Genomic DNA, 18,179 nt, shown 5'->3' with positions numbered 1-18,179 from the left:
TCAAGCCCCAGTTTCTGAATGTTCAACGGTTTTTCAACAGTTTGAACCTGTGTCATTCTCGACTTTAAAGGAAATAATTAATAACCTGAGAAGCTCAAATTCTCTGCATGACATTATTCCTTCTCGTATCATTAAGAATGCATTGAATACAATCGGGTCCTGTATCTTATTTTTAATGAACTCATCACTGTCATCTGGCTATGTTCCGACTGTCTTTAAACATGCAGTCGTGCAACCTGTTATCAAGAAAAGTAGCCTTGATCGTAACACTCTAGCAAATTACAGGCCGATTTCTAAACTCCCCTTCATGTCAAAAGTTTTAGAGAAAATAGTGCTTCAGCAACTACAGACCCACTTAGAGAGAAACGGTATAAGTGATAAATTCCAGTCTGGATTTAGACCGCGTCACAGCACCGAAACTGCCCTACTAAGAGTCTTCAATGACCTTCTTCTAATCGCCGACTCTGGGCGCTCTGCTATGGAAGAAATATAGTATCATCAGAATTCAAGTATTTTTAGACATTGAATTTATGACACTGAATTTTTATCCTCCAAATTTCCCTGCAAAAATATTCACCTGCAAAAATTCACCTGCAAAAATTCACCTGCAAAAAATTCACCTGCAAAAAATTCACCTGCAAAAATTCACCTGAAAAAAATTCACCTGCAAAAATTCACCTGCAAAAATTCAACTGCAAAAGTGATGAACTTTAATGACCCAAGCCAGAGCAATCAGCACCAGATCGAGTCGAGTGGCTCTCAGCCAATTAAATTACGCTGTTTGATCACATGAGTGTGTGTCTCCTAAAAGAGAGCTGTTTAAAGGTGAGTGATTAAGTTTTTCTCCTAAATAGAGATCATTACAGAACGCCTAGTCCTACTTAAAATCCCATTTATTATTATTATTTTTTTTTTTATCATCTACTCGAACTAAGGAAAACGTTTGACTAACTCAAAGACAATTTCCACGCCTCCCCTGCCTGACTGCAGAGGCAGTTTTGAATTTAGGAGCGCCAAGATGGCAGCGGCAAACCCTGGCGGCTCTCCGGTGAGTATATATATATTTTTTTATCTTCAAGTTTGTCTTTTGAAACCTTAATTTTATTTAAATCCGTTGCTCACGTATAAAGTACACAGACGGGGTCTTTGCTCAACTCGTCTGAGGCGTGTCTCACTAAGCGCTACATGCTAGCATCCTGCTAACCGAGCTACCCTTTACATGCTGTGCTTTAGAAAATAGGATACTCGTTAAAAAAAATACTCCGCAGATATTGATAGATAGACGAACACTGCAAATATAATGTTGGAAACGAGAACGGCCTTTGGTGAAGGGGTAAAATACACCATGAATAGAGCCATAGAGTGAATGGCTGCCATGGTTGCAGAACAGCCTGATTTAATGACAAGAATGGGGAAGAGTGAGGTGAAGTGAACCACAGCCACAAAACACGGTCAGACAAGGCGGCAAAAGGGCAGTGATCTGTCCGTCAGTATGAAGTTGGTGTGTGCTTTGGTGAACAAAAACTCCAGACTGGTAGCAGGAAGATGGGAGACTCGTGTTTCACTGGAATAGTGGTGAATTAAAACATCCTTTGTTGGGGACATTTCGGTGTAAATGCATCCATACAGGCAAGACAGAGGCAGACTAGACAGTGAAGAAAACAAGGCAAACATTAGAAATATAAAAACGGAAATATAGGATGAGTCGGGGATGAGTTCCTGCCCCAAGTGGAGGAGTTCAAGTATCTCGGGGTCTTGTTCGCGAGTGATGGGAGAAGGGAGCCGGAGATCGACAGACGGATTGGGGCTGCAGCTGCAGTAATGCGGACGCTGCACCGGTCCGTCGTGGTGAAGAGGGAGCTGAGTGTAAAAGCGAAGCCCTCAATTTACCGGTCGATCTACGTCCCTACCCTCACCTATGGCCTTTACATGACTAACGTCCCCTCTTCTCCCTACCTCACATTAGCCCCCATCTTTCTTCCAGGTGGAAAAGACCCGTCACCTTCTGGGAGAGGCGGCTCCCGTGGGAACAGCTCCCACCACCAAGTCCCTGAGTGAGTCTCTGTCCCCCAGCGTGAGCTCCAGCACTCTGTCCACGTCCACCTCCGCCTCCTCGCAGATCTCCAGCACCACCTTTGAAAGCGTGAGAAGGAGCTGGCCACCAAGGTGAGAAAAACGTGGGCTTAGTGGGCGTTCTTGTTGCTGCCTTCTTCCTTCTCTGCTCGGAGCTGATCGGTCTTGTTCCTGTTGTGTTGTAGTGCCTGCGCCTTCTGACACACACCTTCAATACTGAATACAAGCAGCTGGTGAACAGCATCAGTGACTGCAAGGTGAGAAATAATACAAAGAAATTAAAAAATAGCCTTTCTGTGTCACATCAGGGAGTTCCTATATTGACGTCTACCTCATCCTGCTGTTGTTTCACTTCAGCTTTCTCTCATCTCACCGATCGGACGTGATCCATCCGTGACGAGCTTCAGCAGTGCCACCCTCACCCCTTCCTCTACCTGCCCCTCTCTCGGACTCCCGCTGTGGCTCCATGGGCCAGAAGTAAACATATTTTTAGGAGACCTCCTACCTTGCGCGGGCTGCAAAAGAACGAGTTCCTGAACTTGGTGCCTGATATTGAAGAAATGCGACCAGGGTGAGTAATGCCATATTAACCCAAATACTGTCACTATGACATGTGTCTCACAGACCAAATGTAAGTCGACACTCATGTTCTCTAGTTCAAGCAGAAATGATGTGGATCGATTCAAATTCCTGAGCCTGGATGATTTCAGCTGGAAACAAACCAACTCTGCTTCTTCCTCAGGTAATTCAATTCAATGTTATTTATATAGCGCCAAATCACAACAAAAGTCGCCTCAAGGCGCTTCATAGATACAGAGAAAAACCCAACAATCATATGACCCCCTATGAGCAAGCACTTTGGCGACAGTGGGAAGGAAAAACTCCCTTTTAACAGGAAGAAACCTCCAGCAGAACCAGGCTCAGGGAGGGGCGGGGCCATCTTCTGCGACCGGTTGGGGTGAGAGAATGAAGACAGGATAAAAGACATGCTGTGGAAGAGAGACAGAGGTTAATAACAGATATGATTTAATGCAGAGAGGTCTATTAACTCATACTGAGTGAGAAAGGAGACTGGAAAGGAAAAACTCAATGCATCATGGGAATCCCCGGCAGCCTACGTCTATTGCAGCATAACTAAGGGAGGATTCAGGGTCACCTGGTCCAGCCCTAACTATATGCTTTAGCAAAAAGGAAAGTTTTAAGCCTAATCTTAAAAGTAGAGATAGTGTCTGTCTCCTGAATCCAAACTGGAAGCTGGTTCCACAGAAGAGGGGCCTGAAAACTGAAGGCTCTCCCTCCCATTCTACTTTTAAATACTCTAGGAACAACAAGTAGGCCTGCAGAGCGAGAGCGAAGTGCTCTAATAGGGTGATATGGTACTACAAGGTCATTAAGATAAGATGGGGCCTGATTATTTAAGACCTTGTATGTGAGGAGCAGGATTTTGAATTCAATTCTGGATTTAACAGGAGAAATCTGCTCTCTCTTTCTAGTCCCTGTCAGGACTCTTGCTGCAGCATTTTGGATTAGCTGAAGGCTTTTCAGTGAGTTTTTTGGACATCCTGATAATAATGAATTACAGTCGTCCAGCCTGGAAGTAATAAATGGTAAATGCCCTGTATTTATATAGCGCTTTACTAGTCCCTAAGGACCCCAAAGCGCTTTACATATCCAGTCATCCACCCATTCACACACACATTCACACAATAAATGCATGAACTAGTTTTTCAGCGTCACTCTGAGACAGGATATTTCTAATTTTAGAGATGTTGCGCAAATGGAAGAACGCAGTCTTACATATTTGTTTAATATGTGCGTTGAAGGACATGTCCTGGTCAAAAATGACTCCAAGGTTCCTCACAGCGTTACTGGAGGCCAAGGTAATGCCATCCAGAGTAAGAATCTGGTTAGATACCATATTTCTAAACTTTTCAGGGCCGAGTACAATAACCTCAGTTTGATCTGAATTAAGAAGCAGAAAGTTAGCGGCCATCCAGGTCTTTAAGTCTTTAAGACATTCCTGCAGTGTAACTCATTGGTGTGTGTTATCTGGCTTCATGGACAGATAGAGCTGGGTGTCATCTGCATAGCAGTGAAAATTTATGCTATGTCTTCTAATGATGCTGCCTAGGGGAAACATGTATAATGTAAACAGAATTGGTCCTAGCACTGAACCCTGTGGAACTCCATAATTAACCTCAGTGTGTGAAGAGGACTCTCCATTTACATGCACAAATTGGAGTCTATTAGATAGATATGTCACAAACCCAACTGTACACTGGTAAACTGTTACAATAAAAAAGACCGTAATTTTCTTTACTCTTCTTTATTTATGTAACTTTTGTTTTCACTGGCAATTTAGTGTTAGGTTAGGACAAAAAACAAATTAGGAAGGTTAAAGACAGAACATTACTAGATTGTGGTTTTAATTAAAATGTAGCCTTTGACAATGCTGAACACATGAGAAGCTACTTTAAGGCATATCACCCAATTTGTAATATTGCTAAACATTTCTTAAGGCAGACAAGTTATGCTGGCTGGGTCAGTGTCATTTTTGTTGTAATTGATGTCTGGTTTGTTCTGTTCCCTAGTGATGGGTAGGGATGGGTACCAGTATCCGGTGTTCTGACATAATCCTTGAAATAGTAATAACACAGTATCCTCAGCAAAGATGAATTAAACAAGTTTTATTTTAATGGAAGTTTACTTCAAGTCTTCAGATTTTTACTGTCTTTTATTTGATTACTTTAAAGTATATGATTACATTAGAGTAATTAAATAAAGACAGTTTTGATGGAGCTCCTGAGCCAGCCCAAGCTCTCTATGAAGACGAGGAAAAACTCCCCTGGGGGGGCCAGACTGACGGGAAGAAACCTCGGGAAAGCCCATTCAAAGAGAGATCCCCTTTCCTGGGATGGCTGGGGGGGGTTACAGGAATTCCAAAACACTGAAATTTAAAGTGGGCCAATTAAAAAAAATTATTTCCTGAAAAAAAGAAAGGTAATTCATACATCACACATAAATGATAACGTCTGAATTGTGTGTGTTTGTGTGTGTGTGTGTGATAGGCTTATCTCAGCCAAGTGTGATGCTGTAGCTCCTCCAGCGTCGGCCGCGTCTCCGGGACTTTGGTTAAACAGGCGTCCAAGAAATCCCGGCAGTCTGGAAAGAAAGGAAAGAGAAAAAACATGAAGATGATAGTTCCAGTGGTCCAAGCCATCAGTCAGTCTTGAAGTGTGACGTTTTCTTACTTTTGGACAGATGTCTTTTGAATTTCAGGCGCTTTTTGAGGAAGCTCGTGGTGTTAAAGTCCCCGGCATGAAGCGCTTCGTACAGAACCACTCCCATTTGCCATACCGTGGTGGGTCCACACCTGTAGCAACTGCGCCCGTACCACTCGGGAGGGGAGTAAATTTCTGTACCTAATAAACAGACACAATTGCAATTTCTTCTAAAACAAAAGGCGAAAATTGTGACATCTGTGAAGAGCAAGAGCAGAATATGTTACCATAGAAGACGCGGTACTGCGACTGCTCCTTAACAAAGCAGCTCAGTCCAAAGTCGATGATACGAACACGCGGTACATCTGAGCCGGTCTCAATTAGAATGTTCTCACTCTTGATGTCCCGGTGAAAGATGTGTTTATCCTCCAGGTGCTTCGCAGCATCAACCAGCTGCTTCAGAATGACCTGGAATCAGAGCAGGGCGATATGACCAAAAATATTTATCACGATATACATTTGAAAAGTTGCGATAACGATATAACTGACACTAGACAAAATACTTTACAACTCCACAACTTTATTAGTGCAAAAAACCCCATAAATGTATTTTCACTTAAACAAGCAGCTGTTTTTTTATGTGCATTAAAGTTATATAAAAATGTAACAGTGCAAATGCAAATTCCTTGCTGACAGTTTAACCAAAAGGCATTTCCAGTGGAAATTGGCCGACATATCCTCAGCATAACCATGTAAAATATCCACAAAGCTTAAAAAGAGGTTATTCACACACAATACGGTAATATCACGTTGAGGTGCAGTACGTATCACTCCGCGAGGCGCCTGCCTACGATAGCCGTAATGCTCCGACAATCCATCGAGCGGTGCGGCTTTGTAGCTTAGCAAAGTCGCCGTGTACATAAAATCGTTTTGAGGTCAGTAAACACAACCAGAATTCATACATAAGGCACACGGGATTATAAGGGGCACTGTCGAGTTTCAGAAAAATCAAAGGATTGATTTTAAGTGTGCCGTATTTTCCAAACAACACGGTAATAACGGCGGCCCGCTAGCATGCGCTACCAAAAATCGTGCTTTGTTGTGTATCTGACGGACGAAAGCTAAACCAGTTCCACACCACTAAAGTTGCAGCATTTTTACAAACCAGTTCTGGTTCATCCGTTTCATTCAACGATCCACTTTTGCTCTTCTCTTTCTGCGTCACCGCCATCTGCGTATGTAAACATAGGCACTGCGCATGCGCGTTTTACCTATTCTAGCGCGATATTTCATTTTCCTATCGTTGCCCAAAATTACACCGGTATTACCGTGAATGGTATGATATAGCCCAGCCCTACCTGGAAACGATGAAAAAGACAATAATCAATCAATGGGTTAATGTTTCTCTAATACTCTGTGCTTTGATTGAATGATGTACAGTCTAAGACTCTTCTAAGGCAAGTCAACTTGCCTTGGCCTTGTCCTCTGGCAAAAATCCTCCATTTTCTTCTATGTATTTATCCAGGTCCACAGCGGGGACAGGTCTCTCCATCACCAGGATCAGCTCTCTGCCAAAGTCAAACCACTCCAACAGAGACACTGGGGCTGATGTTTCCACTGATCCATCTGCTTCAGCTGCAAGCTTCAGCATGATGGCAACTTCCACTGACACATTCTTCCCGTTATCATCCTGAAATATTTCAACAAAGTGGATGATGAGGCACAGACGTTCCACAGGTGAACGCTGCATGCAATCCACTAATGTAAAAACAATTCAAGTCTTGCACATTTACCTTCACTTTGCAGTACACTTTCCCCTTTGGGATGTGTTTGATGGCCACCTAAAAGACACAGGGCATTGATGAGCATTTCCTCAGTATGACATCATTAAAGGTGTAAAACAGCATACATCTCAGCTTACGATATTATCCCTTATCTGCATTACTGCCTGTCTTACTACCACCATCTGAACACTTACTGGTAAATGATCCTTTATGCGGTAGCCAGAAAACACTGCTCCACATCCTCCTTCTCCAAGCCGGTGCTCCTCCACGTATCTCGCTTGGAAGTCACCTAAACAGACAAACACAAATTGGGTTTTACTACAGCTGTCACACAAATTACTCTCTGCTGTACCCTAAATGTTCATTTTGCTCTTCACCTGAATATAAAAGCTAAGCTGCTTGCTACTTACGTTTCTGTTCAGCCACTGACTTTTTGGCAACGGTTTTGGTTTTGTCCTGGTCCACGTTCTTTTTCTTAGGTGGGTCCCTGGTGTCTCCCGCAGCTTTCCTTTTGCCAGCCTTTTTGTTTTTACTGCAGCTCTCTGAAATCTCTATGCTGCAGTCTGCAGATGTGGAAAACACCAAAAGCACGTCAGCTTATTAGATAATAGACACAAATATCTCCCAAACACTAATATCTTCAAACTAGCAACCAGATGTACACTTAATCTACCCCTCACTCAACTAATTAGCCTACCTTTACCAGTGTCCAACCAGGAAGATGCCTGCCCCTTGTCACCGCTCACATGCTCAAGAAGTTTACGCTTCTTTGCTGTATTGGTTGTCCCCGCTTCATCTTGTTGGACCTTTCGCTTAACTCCCCCGACCACATGAGCATCTGAGCTGGTGGAAGGACCAGCCTGCTCAGTGACCCTCCTTCTTTTTATGGGGGTCGTTTTTTCAGGACTGGCCTTTCTTTTAGCCATCCTGCTCTTACAATCTATAAACAACAACAACACATTAGTGAAAAAGAGCGCTCGACATCAGGACTAGAAGGATTTTGATGTCATTGAATTTTAAATTAGTATTGCTTACAATATAACAACAAGTTTATCCTTTTGATAAAAAAAACACACCAACACGAGTCCATATTAGGTCTACTAAGTCTAGATACTGATGACACTTGTTGCTCTGTTTTCACTGCTCAGTCCAAGAATAAACTTGTCACATTATTTTACCAAAAGACAAAGTGCCCCAGTAACCTTTCTTTGATTAGACATGTTGCACTCAGGTTAGTTTCAATCAAAACCAGGATTTAAATCCTCTAAAAATGAATCATTTTATACACAGAGCCTCAACATTGTTAGAAATGTACATTCTGTTATTTGGGGGATTTTTTTTTTTTTACTTACTTTGATCTCCTGGATCTTTCTTATCTGCCTCAGTCGTAACTTTTCTTGTTTCCTTTTTCATCTTAATTTTTTGAGAACTTTTAAAATAGAAAATGTCACCTTAATGAGTGAATAGTCCTTCAAATGTCTGGATGCTTGACTTTTCTAACTAAGCTGTATAAGTCAGTTCTGTAAGTGAGCTTTAAAAGTAAACTCCGGAGTCTATGGCAACACAACATTAGAACCTTGCCTTTTAGTGACATCACTAAAAGGCAGTGTCCCAAGTAGTTTAAAGAAAAACACTCTGGCATTTCATATAATTCAGTAATTTCACATTAAACTTTCTTTCATTATCCTTTCATTATTTGTTTAAAGACTTGATGTGTGGATGCTACTATGAAGACTTCTAGTTGAGCAAACACTAATAAACACTGACTAGTTTATCTGAGATAAAATATAACACTTTTTTATTAAGTCAGTGTTAACTCTGTTTTTTTCTGTTAGGATCATTCAATAGTATCAGAAGAGAAAAGAAAAGTATGTTTTGTTTTGTTTTTTTTCTTCAAGATCTGTTCACATGTACTTAGCAAGAGTGAGTACACAGCGTTAAAAAATGGTACTTAGTGTAGTGAGGAAGGCGAAAAGCAAAGAGAGCATATGAAGGTAATATTGAAGAAGGCGCAGTTTTGAAGTGGTGAAAGGCAAAGGCATGAGTGCAAGCGTAATAAAAGGTAATAGGAGAGATGTCGAGCAGGCGGAGGACTTGGCTGGAGCAGGAAAAGGCAAAAGGGGAAACGCGAGTGCACGTCTGAAACTTCTTCACTGTCAGTGAATCCTAATTCTTAAGACTAACTAAGAAGAATAAATCTATGTATGAATGTCGTTTTGAGCACATCTCCTCTTTCTACTGATCAATTCTTCCACCTAGTGGATAGATGATCGTATTGCAGCTTGTCTCATCACCTGTTGTGTGTTTTGTGTGCTTTTGTTTTTGAACTGCTTCCCTCACAGTTGTACACAGTGCTAACATGTGCTCTTACTCTGTGTTTTATTCCTGAAGAAAAAGAAAGTGCCCAGCCCAGCAGGATGAAGATGGGCCATACGTCAAGAAGCCGCCAAATGCCTTCATGCTCTATCTCAAAGAGCAGAGGCCAAAGGTCATTGCTGAACTCAACATCCCTGGAAGTGCAGCCGTAAATGCAGTGGTGGGACAGAGAGTAAGTGTGTAACTCTGCATACATTTATGCATCTGTTAATGTTGTCTGCTCATGTTTTTGCATGTGTCCCAGCTGTCCTGTAGTTATGTGTAGTAGCAGTGCTCACAGTGTGTTCTTATGATCTTCTGTCCACAGTGGAAGTCGCTTTCAAACGACCAGAAAGCCAGATATTTCAAGCAGGACTCATTGGACTCCCCTGTTGCAGCCCTTCAGTTCCAGACAGAGGAAGCCTTTGTCGCAGACAGTGAGGAAGAACTGCTGTCAGTGCTGGAAGAGCTCGACCCCCTCCCCATCACTGCGCAGTCTCAGCAGCCCTCACCCACCCCTGCCTCTCCTGTAGATGCCTCTCAAACTGCATCAGTTCAACCCCGAGTTGAATTATTTCAAGACCGAGATGAGCCCATCTGTTTTGCTGAAATCCAAGAAGACATGTGGTCAGTGCTTGACTACCTCCCCGTCTCTCAGCAGTCTAATGTGCTCTCCTCTCCTCATTCACACAACTACTCGACTCCTAAACAAAATCTCATCTGTCCTGCTGATTCCCCTCCATCCAAACTGGCGTCCTCCCCTGTTGCATTCACTGAATTGCCGTCAACAACCCCCATCTTTTGCCAACTAATGAAAAACAATAATTTCATTATAGACGATTGGACTGATTTCAATTGAATTAAACTGTTACTCCTGTTATTTCAACATCTGTCTTTGTGTAAATAAATAAAAAAATAAACAAAAGATGCTTCTGTCATAAGTTACAGCAGGATGAAACAACCTTCATGTAGTTCTTGTTTTTAACCCTGCAAACCTTTAGTTCTTTTGTGTCCTTTCATATTCAGCACACATCTGTCAGTGTCCACTAACTGTCAGGGAAAAGCCAGATAAAAACACTGTGGGGTCTTTTGGGACACGTGCTGGTTGGGTTTACTCATAGATATCAGAAATGATCTGTTCTGTATTCAAAGGATACACGAAGGACGTTTGTATTAAATGCAATATAGCGACTGATCATATGCTGGTTTCTTTGGGGGCTTTTCACCACCATGTTACACAAATCCAGTTTCTAACTGAAAAGAAAATCCTTCACCATTTTCTAATCAAATTCCCTGGTTTCCCATGTCAGAGATGTCATGGCTGAAAGGATCATCGCATATTGAGCTCAAAGCTAAACTCTTGTGTAGGGCCATGTTTCCATGTTGCACCATTCATTTTAAAAAGTCCTGGTAACAAGAGACAGAGGTGACTTGATGTATTACAGTTACTTCCCAATTTACAGAAATGATGTGACTTCTGACATTTTCCTAGCAGGAAATGTGCTACTGTGGGACACTGAAAGAATAAACAGCAAGGCACGTTTTGTTTTAATAACTTTTCTTTACTTCATTTGTATGAACTAGGTTTACCTTACAAAATCTTATACTGTATATAATGTTTTATGTTTAATTCATGTCAATGTCAGCTCGTGTTTACTCGGGTGAGCAGTACCGGCCCACAAAGAGAATGCTCTTGGTGGGTTTATGTCGGATGAAGAAGATGAAGGGATGGTCGGCAACAAACTCAGCGGGAATCGTTATAGAGCGGACTTCCATGTCAACCCCAGTGGCAGCAGCAGCCTCAGCTCCTTCTTCATTTACATCCACCAAAGCCTTGTGGACAACTTTGGACACTATCAGGTCATTTGCTGGAGACATTCCTAGTAGATGAAGAGCCCAGAAATCAGTTGTGTTTTTTTCTTTACCAGATGATGTTTTGCAGTTTTTGTGCTCTCAATATAACTGTATAATTGATTCAGTGTGTCTCATTGGTGCAATATTTCTCACCAGAGAAGTCTCTCTTGTAGATGTCAAAAGCGTTCTCCATTCCCATGTTGGTCAGGATTTTCTCCAAGTCATACTTCTCCTCCATCTTAAATCGAGGGAGCTTGACATCAACCTCGTTGGGGCTCATCATGTCTGGGCGAGTCCAGTCCACAAAGTTCTGATAGGTCAGCTCCTTCTCCAGCTGTGTGGATACAGTGTCACTAGCTTGTCTGATTGAAACTGGACATTAAAGTACTGGTAAGTGCATCTTACCTTTTCCAAGCCTGTGGTATCATCTTCTATGTCATTAGGCAGGAATATGAGCATGCTGAGGTCATTTCCTTTATACGGCATCTCAAGAATCTGTCCAGAAACATTGTTTTTATTTATTACTCCATCAAAGATGATCTGACTTCCTAATCTAGAAATTTAGGCTGATATTTGTAAAAGACAAGTTTTAGATCATGCTGGTGAAATCCTGTAATAAGCTGAAAGTGATGGATGTTACCTTGCAGTTGGCCTCAGGAATGGTCGCAAAAGGAAATTTACTTTTCTGCTGCATCATCTTCACCGGCTTAGTGTCGTTCTGAAAAATAGGGGAGACAAGAGAAATGTTTTTTGTGTTTAGTCTCAAAATGATCTCAAAAAGTTCTGTCATGGTTTTATTCCAGCCATTGAGTGGATTTGGATGTAGAGCACACGCCACAACACAACTTGTTCTTGTTAGTCGAAGTTTGTGATGTGCTGTTGTTTGAGATTTATTTGAGAACTTATTGGATATTACATGAATAATAAACTGCATTGCATAACTGCATAAAGTTGGAAAGTGATCGTCCTAAAAGCACGATTTTATCCCCTCAGAGCTCCAGGCTTCATGTTCTCATTCAGCAAAATCCACAGCTCGTTTGTAGTATGACAGATCAAAGTATAACTGCACCATCCTATGCTGCCTTTCTGCACTGTTACCTTGTTCAGTCGAAACTGCGCATCAGCAGTCTTCTCCTCCTTAAACTGCGTGTTCCAGCTGCCCTTGAAGTAAATGGCATTCACGAGAACCAGCTTCGTCAGGCTACCCACTGCATCCTGGCTTAGCAAGTCCTTGATTTTATCTGGTAAAAAGGATTTATGAAAACTATTAACTATTACCAAAGATGCACTAGTTACTGTACAACATCTTCAGCTATAAAATCAGAAAACAGGGCAACAGCAAGATGGTTTTTATTTTAAAAAAAAGGGGGAAAAAGCTTTATGATCAGTATAACAGGGAACAAAAAACAAAAATTCAAGTGTAGGCTTGAACAAAATTCAAGCCTACGCTTGAAGCCACTGAGGCACAGCTGGCTGCCGGCAGAGCCGGCGGGCACGCCGGTGCAGCTCCCTCTAGCTTCTGCTCGGTGGCTACTGGGTGACGCCTCGTCTGGGGATCCTCAGCCCTTCCCATGAGGGTGGCACGGATGCCCCTCCGGTGGTCCTCCTTGGGCTCTCACACTCTGGGGCCTCTGGATGTCTGGGGCCTGGATCTCCTCCATGCCTGCTTCATGGCCTGGGGGACGGGGCTATGGCTCGCTACATCCTCTTGCAGACCATTACATGTGGAAACCATTTGAATACAAGCGCGCTGATCCACACAGGTGTGCACACGGGTGTTCACTGCTCGTAGACTTAAATTACACCTTTCTTGGCTGCTACTTCAAAGCACATTGTGTGCTGTCTGTCCTGCGTGCTGCACAACAACATTGAATATTTAGTATTTACTGCTGTTTACACTTAGCTAGATTAATGCGATGGTGTTGTGTTTAGAAAGTTGCTTTGGTTTTTTTTGCTTGTTTTCTATTCTTTCTCTCTCAACAGGTGATCCAGGAGATTTTATTTATTTATTTATTTTCCCCCTTCCTCTTTCTTTCTCCCTTTCCTGTCCCTCACTCATGTCTGTCCCGTCTGTAACAACTGAAAATAAAATAAAATAAATAATAAAAACAAAGGTCGATCAAATGGACCAATACGGCAATGCCGCGATGATCCATTTGGCAAAATAAATCCATTGGGTATCCTTGTTGGTCTTCAGACAAATATTCTGACGGCTAAAGAACCAAATGGGACAGGCAAAAAAAAAAGAAGAAAGAAGCCACTCAGGAGGTTGTTAGCGGGGGTGACGCGATGCTTCTGGTATGCATGAATTAATTAAACAGTCCAATAACTCCAGCAGTACTTATCTTGTCCTTTTTGGTCTTTGTTCCAAACATTTTAAGATAAAAGCGCAGCGGTCACAAACGTTTTGCCTTCTTATGATTAACAACACACCTGACGCTGATTACGTGCGTCCACCTTAAATACCTTACATAAACCTACCATACAGGAACTTAAAAAGGTGGAATCCTCAGTGGTGCTTGGTGCCACACCCTCAGGGACTTTAATGTTATATAAAAACACTGACAGCTCAATATCTACCTCAGTCACTCTCCCTGATCCAGCTGAGTCACCAATAGGAAAAATCTGCTTTTCACAGGAACTTGGTAACAGCAATAAGAGAATACGTAGTTTATTCCAAGAAGATATCGTCTCTCTCCCATATATAACATCTTATTGGAACCGATATGTTCCAGATATCAAGTGGAAGACAGTCTGGATGGTCCCCCATAAATATTTGATTGTAAATAAGGTGAAAGAAGTCTCATTTAAAATTCTACATAAATGTTATCCAGCCAGTCACTACATGGTAAAATTTAAAAGGGACATAAATACTAATTGTACTTTCTGTGGGGATCATCCAGAAACTGTGACGCATCTTTTTTGGTACTGTTCTTTTACACAGAGATTCTGGAAGGAATTTAGCAGGTTTGTTATTGTCCATATTTTAAGGGAGTTTTCTTTACGATGGGAAAATGTTTTATTCTGTTTGTTTAAGTTCCCCAAGAAGTATGATAAATGTTTTTTATGATGAATTTGTTCATACTTTTAGCTACATTTTTTATCCATAAATGTAAGTTTACTAACAAAACACCATATTTCTGTCATTATTTTAAGGATGTGGAAATGTACATACAATCAATATCAGACTCCACCAACACAAAGGCTCTCAAAACAATACATGTATGTGTATTCTTATAATTGTTACCCTTTTCTTTTACTCTTGGCTTTTTGTGTTCATGTTCTGTTGTTTTGTATACTTCATCTGTTCGTATGTTGTATACTCATTGTTTGTTAAATAAAGTAAAAAAAAAAAAAAGAAAGAAAAAGAAACTTAAAAAGGTTACCTCTAGCGGCAACATGAGGTATCAACCCAAAAATGGCTCCTACAAAAATAATGGGATTAAGATTGTCTCATTTCCAGCAGGTGGCACCACAGTCCTATAACCCTCATGGAAAGTCCTTGTATCCTATTATTATAGATGGTAGATTTATAAATGGCCTGTATTTGTATCGCGCTTTTATAAAAACAATGAATGAATTTCCTGCTGCACTTAAGATAATATAAAGATATAGAATCAATAGCAGCCAATCCTAAATGGGCCTGAAAAATAAAAATATGTTAAAGACACAAGTGATCAAAGTAGAAGTACCCATCACATAATATAATAAGAATAGAAGAATTGGCCTGCTATTTACAGCAACATACTGCTGTGATGGTTTTATTAATAGCATGAAACCAAACAGTAAAACCCAGAGATAGTGCTGCTTAATACTGAATAGAAATTAGACTGGAAGAACTGGAAACAGAAAATAATGTGGACGGTGGACAATCCGGTAATAATGTCTCAACTGAACACAACACAACTGATCCCCAAGGATTTACAGTGGAGATCATTTAAAGTTACATTATGCTTACCTTGTGTCTGCTTCTCCACCCAGCTGTTGATGTGGACCCTGGCCTCCTCTGCATTTCCTTTGAAGTCCACAGACTCGAGCTCAGCGTTGTAATGCTTTTTGGTGCCTTTTAAAAATTCCTGGAATTGTGAAAATAAGTCACTCGAAACAGATTCAACAAACTACGGAGACTTCAATCAAGTTCAGTCACTGTGTTAAAACATTTTCAGTCCTTTGGATGCAGTTGAAGCTTGAACTAACCAGTCAGCCTTTGTCTAATAAAAGATTAAAGCAAATAGCTTGTTGGATGCCAATTTAAGTAGCCAGCATAGAAAAATACACAGATTGTGGGTAAGCTGGTTTGTAACGTTTCGGTTCAGATGGCAGCAGTTTTTGCTGACAAATGTAAGTTTTAGTATTTCTAAGTATTAATAAATTACTGTTTTACTTCTTTATATATTTCTTTATACTATTTGCAAATATTTTAAAAGTTTAATCTGCTGTGATGACTGGAACACAAAGGAGAGAAATGGTGCCTTGTCTCTTGTTATGAACTGTAAATAGCTAAGTGCTTAGAGCAGCTGGTCCTAGCACACTTCAAATCCTGTCTCCCCCCCACCCTGGACCCCCACCAATTTGCATACCGCCAGAAGAGGAGCACAGAGGATGCAGTCTCCATCGCACTGCACTCTGTCCTCTCACACCTGGACAACAACAACACCTACGCCAGAATGCTGTTTATAGACTTCAGTTCAGCATTCAATACAATCCACCCCTCACAACTCATCAGGAAACTGACAGACCTGGGCATCAGTTCCCTCATCTGCAAATGGTTACTGGACTTCCTGACCAACCGCCCCCAACATGTCCGGCTGGATAACCACTGCTCATCTACCATCACAATGAACACCGGTGTACCACAAGGCTGTGTGATGAGCCCTTTCCTCTACTCCCTCTTCACCCACGACTGCAGACCTGCTGATGGTTCCAACACCATCATTAAGTTTGCAGATGACACCACGGTGATTGGCCTCATCAGTGACAACGATGAGGCCGCCTACAGGGAGGAGGTGGATCGTCTGGCTGAGTGGTGCGACACAAACAACCTGCTGCTTAACACCGAGAAGACCAAGGAGCTCATCGTGGACTACAGGAGGAATGCTGACCCACATCCACCCATCCACATTAAGGGGACGGCTGTGGAGCGTGTGAGCAGCTTCAAGTTCCTGGGAGTCCACATCTCCGAGGATCTCACCTGGACGACCAACTGCTCCAAGCTGGTCAAGAAGGCTCACCAGCGCCTCTTCTTCTTGAGGACTCTGAGGAAGAACCACCTGTCCTCAGACATCCTGGTGAACTTCTATCGCTGCACCATCGAGAGCATCCTGACCAACTGTATAACAGTCTGGTACGGGAACTGCTCTGCCTCGGACCGGAAGGCGTTGCAGAGGGTCGTGAAAACTGCCCAGCGCATCGCCGGAGCACCACTTCCTGCCATAAAGGACATCTACAGGAAGCGGTGTCTGAAAAGGGCTGGGAAAATCATCAAAGACCCCAGTCACCCATCACATGGACTCTTCACCCTCCTGCCCTCTGGGAGGTGCTACAGGAGCCTCCGGACTAAGACCACCAGGTACCGGAACAGCTACTTCCCCACAGCTGTCAGACTCCTGAACTCTGCCTCCTGACATCTGACCCACGTTAAACTCATGCACTGAACATACACACACCCACAATGGACAACTGTACCCTCAAACACACAATAATAACATGGAGTGAACCACCACTCACAACCACCAGCACTTTATATAGCCTCTGTAGAAACTATCTACACCCTCACTTATCTTAACTGCACTACTGTATAGCTCTGTGTAAATAATCATTCTGTACATTCAATAATCTTTAATCCTACAACTGTTTACAACTTGCATAGTTGCCGGGGATTCCCATGATGCATTGAGTTTTTCCTTTCCAGTCACCTTTCTCACTCACTATGCATTAATAGACCTCTCTGCATTGAATCATATCTGTTATTAACCTCTGTCTCTCTTCCACAGCATGTCTTTATCCTGTTTTCCTTCTCTCACCCCAACCGGTCGCAGAAGATGGTCCTGCCCCTCCCTGAGCCTGGTTCTGCTGGAGGTTTCTTCCTGTTAAAGGGGAGTTTTTACTTCCCACTGTCGCCCAAGTGCTTGCTCATAGGGGGTCATATGATTGTTGGGTTTTTCTCTGTATCTGTAACCGGAAGGTCGCCGGTTCGATCCCCGGGCTCTCTGTCCTGGTCGTTGTGTCCTTGGGCAAGACACTTTACCCTACGGCCTACTGGTGTTAGCCAGAGGGGCCGATGGCGCGATATGCCAGCCTCGCTTCTGTCAGTCTGCCCCAGGGCAGCTGTGGCTACAACCGTAGCTTGCCTCCACCAGTGTGTGTGAATGTGAGAGTGAATGAATAATGGCTTGTAAATGTAAAGTGCTTTGGGTGCCTTGAAAAGCGCTATATAAATCCAATCCATTATTATTATCTATGAAGCGCCTTGAGGCGACTTTTGTTGTGATTTGGCGCTATATAAATAAAATTGAATTGAATTGAATTATCTGAGGAAGAAGCAGAGTTGGTTTGTTTCCAGCTGAAATCATCCAGGCTCAGGAATTTGAATCGATCCACATCATTTCTGCTTGAACTAGAGAACATGAGTGTCGACTTACATTTGGTCTGTGAGACACATGTCATAGTGACAGTATTTGGGTTAATATGGCATTACTCACCCTGGTCGCATTTCTTCAATATCAGGCACCAAGTTCAGGAACTCGTTCTTTGCAGCCCGCGCAAGGTAGGAGGTCTCCAGAGTGGGAACCATCGGGAAGTTTTCACAGTCTGAGCAGGAGGGACTGGAGGCACGTGAGCTGTTCTCAGGGGTCCTTTAACACAAATCACACCAAGTCAGAATCAAATAGAT

The 18,179-nt window shown here is 42.4% G+C and overlaps 3 protein-coding genes across 4 annotated transcripts in view; 1 reads left to right on the top strand and 2 right to left on the bottom strand.

The window, feature by feature from the left end:
* LOC113024478 (kinesin-like protein KIF1B) overlaps positions 1-18,179 on the top strand; it is a 91,849-nt gene that overhangs the window by 2,859 nt on the left and 70,811 nt on the right. Inside the window, exons 4-10 of the mRNA XM_080303114.1 lie at positions 991-1,048; positions 1,985-2,166; positions 2,259-2,330; positions 2,431-2,644; positions 2,730-2,815; positions 5,142-7,031; positions 9,470-9,626. Coding sequence (XP_080159240.1) covers positions 991-1,048; positions 1,985-2,166; positions 2,259-2,274 — 256 coding nt within the window. The 3' untranslated portion in view covers positions 2,275-2,330; positions 2,431-2,644; positions 2,730-2,815; positions 5,142-7,031; positions 9,470-9,626. The remainder of the gene's footprint in view (positions 1-990; positions 1,049-1,984; positions 2,167-2,258; positions 2,331-2,430; positions 2,645-2,729; positions 2,816-5,141; positions 7,032-9,469; positions 9,627-18,179) is intronic.
* On the bottom strand, positions 3,118-8,656 carry LOC145429500 (serine/threonine-protein kinase pim-1-like). The gene is made up of 9 exons (XM_080303103.1): positions 8,431-8,656; positions 7,776-8,018; positions 7,489-7,641; positions 7,273-7,367; positions 7,088-7,135; positions 6,766-6,984; positions 5,582-5,762; positions 5,325-5,495; positions 3,118-5,235 (listed from the first exon to the last, which is right to left on the bottom strand). The coding sequence occupies exons 1-9, from the start codon at positions 8,489-8,491 to the stop codon at positions 5,144-5,146; spliced, it is 1,263 nt and encodes a 420-aa protein (XP_080159229.1). The 5' UTR covers positions 8,492-8,656; the 3' UTR covers positions 3,118-5,143.
* LOC145429510 (leukocyte elastase inhibitor-like) lies at positions 10,975-18,132 on the bottom strand. Of its 2 annotated transcripts, XM_080303125.1 has the most exons (7): positions 17,989-18,132; positions 15,246-15,363; positions 12,386-12,528; positions 11,928-12,005; positions 11,693-11,782; positions 11,441-11,621; positions 10,975-11,313 (listed from the first exon to the last, which is right to left on the bottom strand). In XM_080303125.1, the coding sequence occupies exons 4-7, from the start codon at positions 11,982-11,984 to the stop codon at positions 11,087-11,089; spliced, it is 555 nt and encodes a 184-aa protein (XP_080159251.1). In that variant the 5' UTR covers positions 11,985-12,005; positions 12,386-12,528; positions 15,246-15,363; positions 17,989-18,132; the 3' UTR covers positions 10,975-11,086. The 2 variants fall into 2 exon arrangements, with proteins under 2 accessions (XP_080159251.1, XP_080159252.1); XM_080303126.1 differs by lacking the exon at positions 17,989-18,132 and having other exon boundaries at positions 15,246-15,621.

The sequence above is a fragment of the Astatotilapia calliptera genome, chromosome 6, assembly GCF_964374335.1.
Source record: "Astatotilapia calliptera chromosome 6, fAstCal68.1, whole genome shotgun sequence".
Lineage (NCBI taxonomy): Eukaryota > Metazoa > Chordata > Actinopteri > Cichliformes > Cichlidae > Astatotilapia > Astatotilapia calliptera.
Note: the sequence above shows the minus strand (reverse complement) of the source record. Positions and strands in the feature narration are given on the sequence as shown.

Excerpts from the sequence above, each read along its gene's own strand:
- LOC145429510 (XM_080303125.1), bottom strand. The coding sequence starts at position 11,984 with ATGATGCAGCAGAAAAGTAAATTTCCTTTTGCGACCATTCCTGAGGCC. Across the intron at positions 11,622-11,692 it reads ATACCACAGGCTTGGAAAAG|CTGGAGAAGGAGCTGACCTA; the intron begins GTAAGATGCACT and ends GTATCCACACAG. Across the intron at positions 11,314-11,440 it reads CTACAAGAGAGACTTCTCTG|GAATGTCTCCAGCAAATGAC; the intron begins GTGAGAAATATT and ends TTCATCTACTAG.
- LOC145429500 (XM_080303103.1), bottom strand. The coding sequence starts at position 8,491 with ATGAAAAAGGAAACAAGAAAAGTTACGACTGAGGCAGATAAGAAAGAT. Across the intron at positions 7,136-7,272 it reads GCATAAAGGATCATTTACCA|GTGGCCATCAAACACATCCC; the intron begins GTAAGTGTTCAG and ends TGTGTCTTTTAG. Across the intron at positions 5,236-5,324 it reads CAAAAGACATCTGTCCAAAA|ACTGCCGGGATTTCTTGGAC; the intron begins GTAAGAAAACGT and ends CTTTCTTTCCAG.